This window comes from Leptidea sinapis, chromosome 36 (genome assembly GCF_905404315.1).
Source record: "Leptidea sinapis chromosome 36, ilLepSina1.1, whole genome shotgun sequence".
Taxonomy (NCBI): Eukaryota; Metazoa; Arthropoda; class Insecta; order Lepidoptera; family Pieridae; genus Leptidea; species Leptidea sinapis.
The window spans coordinates 707,690-721,290 of record NC_066300.1 but is presented as its reverse complement, the minus strand read 5'-3'; the positions used below and the strand labels follow the sequence as shown (position 1 = coordinate 721,290).

At 37.7% G+C, this 13,601-nt stretch overlaps 1 protein-coding gene across 1 annotated transcript in view; it reads right to left on the bottom strand.

Moving 5' to 3' along the window:
- LOC126975500 (ral GTPase-activating protein subunit beta) overlaps nucleotides 1-13,601 on the bottom strand; it is a 50,244-nt gene that overhangs the window by 14,918 nt on the left and 21,725 nt on the right. The window contains exons 7-10 of the mRNA XM_050823426.1: nucleotides 12,759-12,958; nucleotides 10,710-10,866; nucleotides 8,369-8,478; nucleotides 7,453-7,625 (exon numbers count right to left, since the gene is read on the bottom strand). Coding sequence (XP_050679383.1) covers nucleotides 7,453-7,625; nucleotides 8,369-8,478; nucleotides 10,710-10,866; nucleotides 12,759-12,958 — 640 coding nt within the window. The remainder of the gene's footprint in view (nucleotides 1-7,452; nucleotides 7,626-8,368; nucleotides 8,479-10,709; nucleotides 10,867-12,758; nucleotides 12,959-13,601) is intronic.

Genomic DNA, 13,601 nt, shown 5'->3' with positions numbered 1-13,601 from the left:
GTGCCTGGTTAATAAGACCACGGATGTTGTCTAATGATATATCCTCGATGTGCAAAGTGAAATCAGCTGGTGATTTATATGAATAGTCTTATTGATGTGGCAATGGTATAATTTCATTCATATTTAAAAAAAATCTATGAGCTTGAAGTGTTCTATTCATTATTTGAACCACGCATCCTTCTGAAATAGTAATGATTTGGGGTCCCTTTATTTTTTCGTAATGAGTCCTTCCATCACACATTTTCCTCACTAGCTCTTCCGTTGTTGGAATAACAATCCAGCTGTTGTCGTTGATCTTCTGAATTTTCCCACTACGCAAAACCATTTTAGCTAGTGTGCAACTGGCAGGTTTGTGTTGCACCAGTGCGATGATGCAGTCTTCATTTTTCTTTATAGACAATTCATTTAGTTGGCTGCATAGAAGTGTAGTCTCGGAGATATGCCGGCATCCGTCATCAAGGTAAGCGTACCCCTCACTTCCAAGTGCAAGGTATTTGGATTTTGGGATTATCGTAAGGTTTTGTTTATCGGGGATGGAGTACAGGTGAATAAGGTCATAAATCTGGAGGTCAACCGAGGGGATTTCTAATATAAAATTTAGTGTGTGCATTGTTTTATAAGCTTTAACCACCACAGATTTCTCTATATCATCTATTGTACGTATACGTATTTCCGAGATTGGGTTGAGAAAATAGTTTTCCTTGATACTTAGTAATTCATTAATTAAATTATGAGGATTAATTATACTAGGATGCATGACTTCCATTCGGGCAAACGTAATTGCATTTTCTAATATCATTAGCTTATTTAAAATTAATTGTAAACTAAAACTTAATTGGACGTATATATCTAGAAAATGTAATTGATTATAAACTAAATTAGAACTATTAGAAACATTATTAACTATCGAGGCTAGTTTATTCTGATTCTTATTAATCTTTTCTAATTCTGAGGTAAATTCTTTAATAGTATTTTCAGCCAAAAAAAATGATTTTTGTTGCTTGTTTTTAATATTATTAACGGTATTCTGTATAGAACTAATTTTTTGTTCTATTTTTTCTGCGTCATTATTGTCCAAATTTCCAGTTATTGCTTTGACTATTGAGCCAAGCCCGTTTACTAATCCTCGCTTAACTCTATAATTATTAGAATAAGATCTAAATAAGCTAAGTTTCTTATCTACCAAAGTAAAAGTGTAATTTAACTGATCTTTGTATGTTTAATGCGAATCTCCGGATACTGTATTTACTTCTAAAGACTTTGTTATCATAAAAAGTGAAAGTAATTTCAGTGACGAAGATTGAAGTGCTGTAATATTGTATACACATACTAGGCTGAAGGAATCGATCTGCTTAAATACTTGCCCTTCTTTAATAAGTACAATGCCATTTGTATTATCTATTGAGTCTATAACTACGTCAGCTGATGCGTAGAGCACGAGGGCTCCTGCGTAGAGCATGAATGCTCTTGAGATGAAGATCCTGTAACAAGATGAGGCCGTCTGAGCAGCTTGTAATGAACTCTTATCGATTTGGCATTCGGATGACTACCAATAATTTCGGCTATATTATTAGGATGCAAGTGAATTATTTTATACGGACCTTTATAAGTAGGCTTCGTTTTGTCGTCTCGCGCCGTTTTTGCCACCTGTTTGTAAACAGTTTCACCTACCTTGAAAGCCGCTTCTTGTGCTGCCTGGTTCCTCTTGCTAATTATCTACTCCTTATTTTTAGACATGTATGCTGTAACGCACTCTTGTACAGCTTCAGCGTTATTTTTATGTTTTAGAACATAATTTTGATAGAATTCCTTCGGGTAATACAGTTCAAGTGGATTCCTAGATGCTGTATGTCCAAACATTGATTCATGTGGTGTATACCCAGTACTGGAGTGAATTGAATTATTATAGGCGATAAGTGCATATTTCATTAATAAAGGCATAGGATCGTCTTTATTTGTCATTCTCTGAATTCTTATTATTTCAGCAATAGTGGAATGGAATCGTTCTATGGGAGAATTTGAGTTAGGGTTGTAAGGGGTTGTGAAATGTATGTTAATATCATGTAATGCAAAGATCTCTTTTATTAAATCATTTTCAAATTTCGAATCCGAATCTGTAGTGATTTTGATGGGTAAACCGAAAACAGAAAATATTTGTAATAGTGCATCTGCTACGTGAACGCTACTTGATGCAGTTAGGTTGATGGCTTGTGCAAATTTTGAGAAATTATCTATAACTGTTAAAAAAGTTGCCCCACCTGTGGAGTATAAGTCCATGAAGAGATGCTCCATAGGTTTTGTAGGCGTGTCCGTTAAAGCCAAAGGTGGTCTCAGTGGGTTTCTTTCATATTTAGCTCGCAAACAAACATCGCATTGATTGATGTATTTTTGAATGCTAAGTAACATATTTTGCCAATGATATTTTCTACGGAGTTCTTTATATGTCTCTTGTATTCCCCTGTGAATTGTTTTTCCTATATGATGTTGTTTTATTAAATCCTCCTGTTTGGTTTTATTTTCCACTAAGGTTACCCGTGATGTGCACTTAAATAATTTTGGACCTCTGTCGTTAAATACTGTTGTATACACACGTGAAAATGCAAGGTATAACTCTTCATTATGAAAAAAACAGTGAAATACTCGATCTGCTACAGTATGTTCCTTTAAGAATTTAATTATTTCCTCTTCTGTATTATTTACAGGGATAAACACATCTTTAATTACTTGCCTAGAGCTTGTTGACCTATTTTCTATGCGGTAAGTTGATCCTGGGGTCGACCTAATATGAAATTGTTTTTGTTGTCTATCTATAGCGTCAGATATTATAGGTATACCCCTGTTCTCATTATCTGGCTGTGTGTGATTAGTGGATACGAGTTGTTCAGGGTCATTTGCTACCGTTATATTATCTCCTTCTGTGACTATAATTGATGGTGTGACGTTTTCGTTTACTTCAAGGTTGTCCGTTTGCAGTTCGCCTGCCTGTTCCCTACGTGCATGTTCAAATATTCTATTTATTTTTTCATCATCATCATTATCATCGAAGTTGACTGCTAACGAATCTATACTATTATGAAAAATTTTTGCCCTTGACAATGCGTCTGCGTTAGTGTTTTGCCGACCCTTCTTGTAAACTACTTGATAATCATATTCTGCCAACTTTAAGCGCCAGCGTGTTAATTTTGAGTTTGGATCTTTAAGTGACATTAACCAAGTAAACGGACGGTGGTCGGTGTATATGGTAAACTTCCTACCATACAAATACGGCCTAAAATATTTTACTGCCCATATGATCGCTAACAGCTCTTTCTCTATGGTAGAATATCTATTTTCCGTTTCAGAGAGAGTTCTAGACGCGTACGCGACTGGTTTATCTGAACCCACACGTCCTTGGGACAGTACTGCACCAATTGCTACTTCTGATGCATCTGTCGTAAGGATAAATGGTTCATCAAAATTTGGATATTGTAATAGAGGTGCATTTGTTAATATTTGTTTACATTTGTTAAACGCATCGATGAACTGAGGTGAATGAATGACTGAATGATTTTTCTTGAGACATATGGTCATAGGTTTCGTGAGTCTTGCAAAGTCTTTTATAAATTTTCGATAGTATCCAACCAAACCTAGAAAACATTTGACTTCCTTCTGCGTTATTGGAAGTGGAAAGTCTAGCACTGCTTTAATTTTGTCCCTATTTGGCTTTAAGCCTTGGTCTGTAAGTTCATGGCCTAAAAATGTCACTTGTTTTTGGAGAAACTCTGACTTATCTAGCTGTATCTTGAGATTATGCATTTTAAAACGTTCAAAAACCTGTGTTAGCTTATGTATGTGTTCTTGTAATGATGTAGAAATTATAATTACGTCATCGAGGTAAGTAAATACATTTTCTACACCTCGTAAAATATGGTCCATAAGACGCTGAAAAGTACTAGGCGCATTCTTTAAACCGAATGACATCCTAAGGAACTCATAATGACCTCTTTCTGCTGAAAATGCTGTTTTTTCTACGTCACTCGGGTCCATTTCCACCTGATGGTATCCGCTAGCTAAATCAAGCGTTGTGAAATATTGTGCTCTACCTACCCTATCTAAAATATCATAAATATTTGGAAGTGGATATTTATCTTCAATTATACAGTCATTGAGTCTTCTATAATCTATTACAAGCCTCCATCCTGATGCATCTGGTTTTTTTGGTACAATATGCACAGGACATGACCATGGAGAAATGATTTCTCTAATTATTCCTTGTTTAAGGAGATTATCTATTTGATTACGAATCTCTTGGCGTTGTTGCGGAGACTGCCTATAACTTCTAACATATACAGGTGTTTCATCCGTAAGCCCAAGTTTATGCTTCACTGAATGGTTAAATGTTAATGGAATATTTTCAGAGTGAAATAATTCCCTGTACTGATAACATAAACGTGATATTTCTCGCTTTTCCTCTTCGTTCATGTGATGTGTTCTAATTTTCTCTAAGTTTTTGCAAAGTTCTCTATCTATCTCTGATCTAGTAGTAATTGAATGAAGCTCACAAGAAGTTTCCGTACTATTATTATAATAAGGCTCTAACACGAACGGAGCTGTTGATTTTATAAACCCTTTTTCAGTATTGAAATTTAGTACAGACGTCCGAAAATAACCATTCTCTACTTTAATAATTGCAGCAGGAGAAATTACACCATTATTCCAAAAGTAATCTTCGTGCAAATATTGGCCGTCTACATAATTTGTTTTCACCTTTATTAATTTTTGACATCTTGGTTCAATACTAATATTGTTTTTTGGGTAATCGAAATTAATAGGTATGGTTGCGCTTGACGTACATAATACTTTATTTTTTATATCTATATTACTGCATAAGACCTTAAGCAAATCTAGCCCTATTAGACCTTTATATTTAGGATCAAAGTCAAAGATTAGAAATTTGTGGAATAATTCATTATTAAAAACCGGTGGTAATGGAAGGTGAGCTACTAAGTCATGTCTAGTAACACCATGCGCAGTTTTAACTTCAAAAGGTTCATGATCTATACAATGTTCAAAAATTGTACCGATTATAGCGTCGGGTGATATCATCGATCGCGAGGCTCCTGTATCTATTAAAAACTTACCTTTATATTCAGGTATCTCGATATAGGGCAAATGATCTTTATAGTGATGATTCAGTTTTACTAGCTCTGGTTGTCTGTGTTGTTGCCATCCCGAAAATCCAGCTCATCACATGAGGTAATTGCCTGATTTTCCCGAATAATTTGTTCATGAATTTCTTCAGAAGGTGGCTGCTCCTCAAAATACTGGTGGTGATCATAATCAATTGGGTTACTTACCTGAGAGTAGTCGTTCGGGGTGTAGAACAACTCTTCAAAAGCAAATTGTGGCTTCTCTGGCTTACTGACGGACCTCATACTTACATCTGATACTTTTTGAGTCGGATTTATATTTTGTTGAGGCATATTGGGTTGATGTCCAAAATTATTACGTACATTACCTGAAGTCTTGTGACCTTGGTGAGAATTCTTCCAAGGCAGGCTGGACTGTATCCACTGCTGTCGTTGTTGTGAATTCATATTATTTTGTTGGGGTACAAAATTAGGATTGAATAATCGTGGAGGGTTATTATTAATAGAACGCAAATAATTATTTTGTGGGAATAATCTAGAATGATCTGTTTTCTGTCTTATTTGCGAAGTAGATGCAGTATTTGTACCAGGATTTGCTTGCCTATAATAAATTAGTTTAGCTTCCTCCTGTCTAGCCGCAACAATCGTAAGCTCTAACGACGTGGGTTTCATAATCCTAACACCTATTCCTACGTTAAATTCTAACTGACTTATATAATGTTCTATTACCATACTTTCATAATAACTTTTATCGGTATGTTTTCCGACTGTAAATAATGTATCTAATACGTCCCTAAGTCGTTTTCCAAATGTTTCGGCGTCCTCCGATTTAAGGCGACGCATTCGAGTAAGTTCCTGCATTACTTGAATCTCGTTTCTCGTTTCTCCTAAACGTCTTAATAACGCATGTTTAACCTCCGGCCACGAGTCCAGTGAGTTTTCGTACGCTATAGCATCTATAGCTGCGCCACTAAGCCTACTCTTAATTAAACTTATTAACACGGGGTGCGCTTGCCAGCCAGGCTCTATTAAACTAATAACGCTCTCAACTTCTCGTATATAATAATTTAATGTTTTGGGGTTACCGTTATATCTCGGAATTAAATCACCCATAGTCTTAATAACACTATCGCAATCTTTAAGAGACATTATAGCTTTCACTGTACCCTAGCCTTACTTAACAATGCAATAATTCTACGAAGTATCCTATATTCGTGTGAAATCCGTGGCGATTTTAGCCTAACGACAACACACAATAAAATATATGTTCATATAAAATTCAAATTATTTTCCAATTTGAAGTAATGATTAAAATAATAGCTAAAAAAAAAATTTACGACAGGAAATAGAGCAAAGGAACTTGGAAGTAAAAGAGTACTTACCGAAATCTCTGCATCTCCCGCCGGACTTTGCCCCAGAACAGGATTTTCAATTTTCCGAAATTCCCGTTAATCGTCCTTTTAGGTTCTTATATCCCGATCGCGGTTATTACGATTAGAACCGTTCACTTGATTTTGAAAGTGCCGCGATCCTACCGACTGCGCCAGTTATGTTCGGACGATCATAAAAGGTCTTTTTAAAAATTATTATTTATTACACAAAACTAATTACAATGATATTAAAAATATGACGTGTTACTTATAAAAAGACTGGAGCGAAAGTGAATTATAAAAATATTAAATTATAGACAATCGAAGTTCAGCGTCAGCATCTATTCTCTTGTTCAATCTGCCACTCAGCTCTTTCACACCGATGGGGCCTCGGTAACGGGGTGCGAGAATTTTTACAATTGAGCTCCATTTTAACAAACAAAATGGCCGTATTTATGCTGAAAGCTCTAAGGAAACTTCCTAATTAGTCGACAGAGTGCAACGTGGGCACTATCCGACTTCAATGATGGTTTGGTGGGGTAGGACCTATAAAAATGCATCAAAACATCGGCACAAGTGTAACAAGATACCAATCTTGAAAAGGTAGTGAAACCCCTTAACAACACCATGTTCAATAACCAAGAATGGTCTTTCCACTAAGACTCGGCGCCGGTTCATAAAGCTCGGTCTACGCAGTCTTGGTTGGAAACGAACATTTCGGACTTAATCAGAGCTGGAGACTGGCCGCCGTCTAGTCCCGGTCTTAATCCGCTGAATTATGATTTATGGTTTCAGAGAGTAAAGCTTGCTCTAAACACCATGATAGTTTGGAGTTCCTAAAACAATCTGTACGATTGGCAGTGAAGAATTTTCCCATGGAAAGAGTGCGTGCTTGTTTCACAAGTTTCCACGCCTGTTGCACCGCGCGCGGTTCTCCAACGGGCGACACTCACCAGTGTGTGTAAAGGACGCTGCAGCCTGCTTGTCGGTGAGCGAGAGCGCCCGCTTGTCGGAGAGCGAGCTGCGGGCTCTGGTCTGCTCACACTCGCTCACGCTGCGCTCGTACGAGAGCGCCGACCCGCTCGACACGTCCCAGCAGGACTCTGAGCCTTTGTCTAAGCTGCGGCTGTGAAACACAAATATGTCATTATAGACGGAAGTGGTATGTAGCGTATGTGTGTATGAGGGAACCGATTGTTTCATCTAAAAACTATGATGTCGAAAAGCGGTAAGTGGTAAACGAGCAGGCTTGAGTCCTGTGGGGGTAATGTGGACCACATCCATTTTACTCCATTCCGCTACCTTTTCAAGAGAGGACTCGATAGAAGCTTTTTCCGGCATTGCTCGACGAGTTCCCCAGAGAGAGCTGCATGGCCCGTGTGTCTTCAGTATTGTCATCCGCATAGCAATGCTGTTGGAGGCGTTCTAAATATAATTGATATACACAAGAATCAGAGACAGCACACAGCCTTGGGGAACTCCTACGGAATATAGTTATTATAATAACTAACGATAAAAGCTTAATTTTATATCACCCGGCATTTAATTTCAATTGGCAAATCCATAAGAGTGAATGTAAAATACTCACAAAATTTTTGAATGATTATAACTGCTTAACACGCGACAGAGCGCTACTGCGCGCGTGTGTGCGTATGTCAAGTAACTAATTTCATATACAGCCTATCATTTATATATTATTAACGTGGCACGAACGAAAAACTTTTGTACAATAATCAGATTTATTTTATAAAGTTAAAAGTTACTTAATTAAAACAAACCACCAATAAACCCGAATACGTATTTCACAATCATACATCGATAAACCTGCAACTGCTCGATTAGTAAAGTTCTCACTCAAGAGAGACTCACTTGTTAGAGAGACACGATCCGTCAACATCGCTGACCTCCGCATCGTTCACCTCGCGGCCCGAGGGCACGATGAAGGCGATCTCATCCGTTGAGTCCGACCAATACAGAACCTGGAACCAGTAAAAGAATTTCAATGACTCTTAATGTACAAAGAATACGAAATAATCACATTTCATATTTTTTAATCTCGTCTTACCAGCGCTTTTCCATGCCACCTGCACTAATAAGATTCCTACATTTTACAGGCCGTTCTTCTCAGGTCTGAGTTAGTCTTTTTTGAATGGGTGGTAGTTTTTGATGAACAATAAGTAATTTTGAATCCTATTTTGAATAAAAATATTTGAATTTGAATTGATAATCTTTATTAATGAAACAGGTCGTCTTATTATGTCGTTTGTTTAATGTCCGTTATTGTAGGTGCGTTTTTTAAAAAAAAGGTGTAGTAATTCTGCTACTAGCCATTAAATTGTTTTATGAATGAAAATATACACCATTTTATTTATTGATTTGATTGAGACGCTTAAGGTATTTATAGCTTCATGGGACTACTACTAATTGATATTGATTTGAACTTGATTCCTCCACGCACGAAAATTCTATTAACTGCAATTAAATATGCGAAAACAAAGTGGAAAGTTATTGGAGGCTTCAAGATGGCGTGTTTTTTTACTGGAATGCAAGGTCTTACTTTACACTCCTGTTATCTTTCCCTGTAGAATAGTAGAAATTACGCCGCTGATTCATGATTCGAACAGTTTTTTCAAAAGCTTTCAGAAGCGAAACTTAAAGCAGCAATCTTTGTAGGCTTTGTATCGCTGACATGATTACGATTTTTTCTATAATCGGATGTAGAATGTCTCTAAAGATGCGTAGTATGCGACATTCTCATTTGAAACAATTTAACGCTTGCATCAAGGTATAATGGAATTTGAGAGACGTTACCAAGGCCAGTATACAGAAAGCATGATAGGAGAATATATATATATATATATATATATAATATATTGGGGGTTAATAAGAGAAAATGGATGTTTGGCATCTTTTAATAAATCACCTCTATGTAATTTCATTGATTTTAATTTTCCCATTTTTTACTCATAAAATGCAGGATTTTTTATTCTTATTCTTATTTCTAGATATAGAAGCATTAAAAATAAATTATGTATAACCCGTGCGCAAAAATGCCGCAGACCGTTGTTGTTACTATCTTGAAGTCGAATTTATGCAAATAGGAACGTATCGGAACTGGCATTATGTGAATGTGAAATGATGCAGTACCATCTCATGATAAAGCAATTCATAGTTTGGAAACAGCTCACAATTGGTTTGAAAAACAAACAGAGAGTGATACTATGAGTTTTCTACTACAACTGAAATGAATTCGTGATAATAAAGTCAAATTTAATAAAGTTTATTCAATTAGGCTTATACTAAGCGCCGAGGGAAGTAGTAACTTGAGGGAAGGAGACGACCCGGCACACGACGCCGCCGCAAGCAATGCCATTAAGTGAGCATGACGAACCATGTAATAGCAGCAATTAATGACAATTCCGTTATGTAATCTAACAAATATGTGCGTACTAGTGATTGGCAACATCGTATGTTGGAAAATGTATCTGGTAATAAATTGCTAATGTCATAATTAATAACATTATGTACTAGGACCAGAATATGCACAAAACCCACTTTTTCTCATACATTCGATTATAAGAATGCCTAATGACATCAAGTCGGCAAGTGAAGGCCGGCAACGCTCCTGTGATTCCTCTGGTGTTGCAAGAGATTGTGGGCGGCGGTGATCACTTAACAACAGGTGAGCCGTACGCTCGTTTGTCCTCCTATTCCATAAAAATAAAAATAAAAAGTCGGGTTAATCGAGTTTCTATGGTAGATACTGATATCTTAATATTTTACACTCGGAATTCGTCTGTTACATCATTTTTGCGACAGAATATTCACGAACGCATTAAGCAATTTGTTCCGTATATGACTGTTTAGTTTGAAGGGTCTATTATCTGGTCTTCTTAGCCAGCGACATTATCCTATAGTCGTTATTTTTAAAGAACCTTTGTCAGATCTGTTTAAATGTATTTGCTGCTCTGTGTACTCTCAGTACTGTTTGCTGAGAGTCCCGGTCCAGTTATTGATTGATTTTTTCTGATACAGTTCGCGACCTCGCAGAATGGCAACCGTTAAATGAAAGGATTTTTATGGAAGAGATCAGGTCACCTGATGGCATATGATCATTGATTCAGTAAACCCTTTCAACTCTTTGGACCCCTCCCCTCATTACTGAAAAGAATAAATACTTTTCCTAACACAATCATGGTGGTATACGCACCTGCTCTCGTCCGTCGTAGAGAGCGGGAGTGGGTGCGCGCGCACTTGCATCCGCGTGCGTACTGCTCCGTCCGTCGAAGTGCGGGCGCGCGTCGTAACTGCTGGCCACGTGGCCCGTCCAGCCCGCGTGGCCAGCCACCGACACTGGCTTGCCCAACCTGACAGCACCAACCAACACACCAATAATTTGTTAATAGAAAAGTAAAACTACGTAGTACAAAAACTTTCTTGATTAGAAAAGCAATTATGCGAAAATAATCAGCATTTTTTTTATTTGTAAAACAAACAGTACATTAGGACTATATAAATAAAAGAAAACCATTTACATATCTTGGCATAATATGTTAAATACACAGCACTAAGAGCACAGAGATGGACAACTGTCGATTACTTGTGTGTCAGGTGCCTGGGCCGCAGCGTAAGCAGCTGACAGCGTTTATGAATTATATTTCTTTTATATTTATTAGGAAGACCAACAGCTATTAGCTACATTATATGTTAATTTACATAACTGTGAGCACATAATATGTCTCCACCAGTAGTGACAGAATAAATAAATTCAACGATACTAATAAACACTAAAGTATACTACTAAAATACAATACAATAAAATAATTACATAATTAAGACAGTTAATACACAAGCAAAGATTCAGTGTCATTACAGAACTACTTTTAACTACTATCTTAATACTTATTAAAGAAACGCCGGCTTAACATGCTCCTCGCTGACATAAAGTTAGCCTGAAAAATATCGATTGTATTATCGATTGTATTATATATTATATGAGTCATAGGATTGATCAGTGCGGAAGCATAGATGGCGTACAAACCTTATCTGAATGTTTTCTAAACGGTTAACATAAGTAGAGTACACATCCAAACCTCAAATGCATATTCCATATGGCTGCGCACAAATATGCAGTACAAGATTTTAAGTGTCTTAGAGCGTTTAAAATCTTTAGAATTTCGCAATATAAATCCTAGTGCCTCTAGCGCCTTGGCTGTGATGATGTCAATAAGGCTGTCAAATATTAATTTACTATCATGGTGCACCCCAAGATCTCGGATGACATTCTATCTTTTCAGTAAATGACCTTTTAGCTTATAATTGAAGGAAATGGGGCTGTGCTTACGGCTAAAAGTTACCAAATTATATTTGGTAGGGTTAAGATCCAAACAATTCATATCACAATACTTCTCCAAACAAGACAGATCATATTGTAGTGCTTGTGCATCTGATTCAAAAGATATAGTGGCAAAAAATTTCATGTCGTTAGCGAAGCAGAGAAGCTTGGGAGATCGGAGACATAGGCAGATATCGTTTACAAAAATAATAAAAAGTAATGGCCCGAGTGGAGGACCTTGCGGGACTCCGCTGCGAACGATTACCCAGCTAGAAATGTAGTTATTAACCACCATTGCTTGAGAACGATTATTTATGTATGATGTAAACCATCTAAGCAAGTCACCACTAATACCAATGTCACAGAGATTCGATAAAAGCAGGTTATGGTTATTTCTATCAAATGCTTTGCTGTAGTCTGTGTATACGACATCGACCTGTCCACCATCCTCAATAGCCCCAGTAAGTGAATTGTTCAGCAGCACTAAATTGGAAACCGTTGAACGCCCTTTAAAGAATCCATGCTGGTTGTAGGTACGTAATTCTTTATTGAAGGATACATATAACTGTAAACAAGATTTTCGAATACTTTAGCTATTCTACACAATTTGGATATCGGCCTATAATTAGTAACATCATTCTTTGGGCCCTTTTTATGTTCTAGCGTGATATAAACACGCTTCCAAATTTAGTGTAAAACGCCTTTAGATAATGACCTGCTGAAGAGTATTGATATTGGGACAGAAATAACATCAGCATAGGCTATAAGAAAGGCGCCTGGTAATTGATCAGGTCTGGCTGATTTGTAAGGACCAAGATTTTTTAATTAGTGCGCGCACCATATTGACATTTACCGGTATTGTGAATATACCCGACTTATAATCTGCTCTACCCTCAACTCTTAGCCTGATAGAGCGGTACTGACCCGCGCAGCATGGCTCGGAAGCCTGCGGGCGGCGTGGTGTCGGCGTTGGCCAGGACCTGCGCGGCCTGGACCTGGCCCGCCCGCACACAGAACACGTGCACGGTGAGCGGCGCGCGGCTGCCCGTGGCGTCCAGTCGCCGCAGGGCCGCGCCCAGGCCCGGCGCTGAGCCGTCCAACTCCTCCAGTCTAGATCCCGCGTTCTGAACCCACTCCATTATATAACTTTATATTCCATATTATTATAACTCGAGTGTAGCGAGACCAATGATATGAGAATTAATAAATAGTAATATATTAGTACGTAAGTGTTATCGAGTTAGGGAAGGTGCATGCGCTTTTATAATGTTTCCATGTTTTATCCTCCCGGAAACACCGCACACTAAAGATCATTCCATTGTTTGATTGTACGTGGAAGAAAGTTACATGAAAACCGCCCGTCGAAGGAACACCACACATCCATATGGTTAGGATGATATTCAAGTTTGTGGAATGTCGTGCTAACGTGAAATACGCCAGCAGGATAACGTTAACTAGCCCTTCCTAACTATCTCTGTAATAAATGCGGCAGAAGACACAGAAGACAAGTGATCAAACTGTTCATAGAGCATTGGATCCCTTTTCATTTCCCTTTCAATTCAGGCAGCTCTGCTGAATTCTCCATAAATTACTTCTGAGGATTTAATTGAACAAGGTTAGTTTTAAAACATCGCTCGACCTTTTCGAGAGAAAATTCACGATACACGTTTCTTCCGAGGGAGGGACTTGCATGGTCGGTATATAGGGCATCTCTTGCACTGTCACCGGCACAACAATGTATGAAGACATTCCAGTCGGCTAACAGAT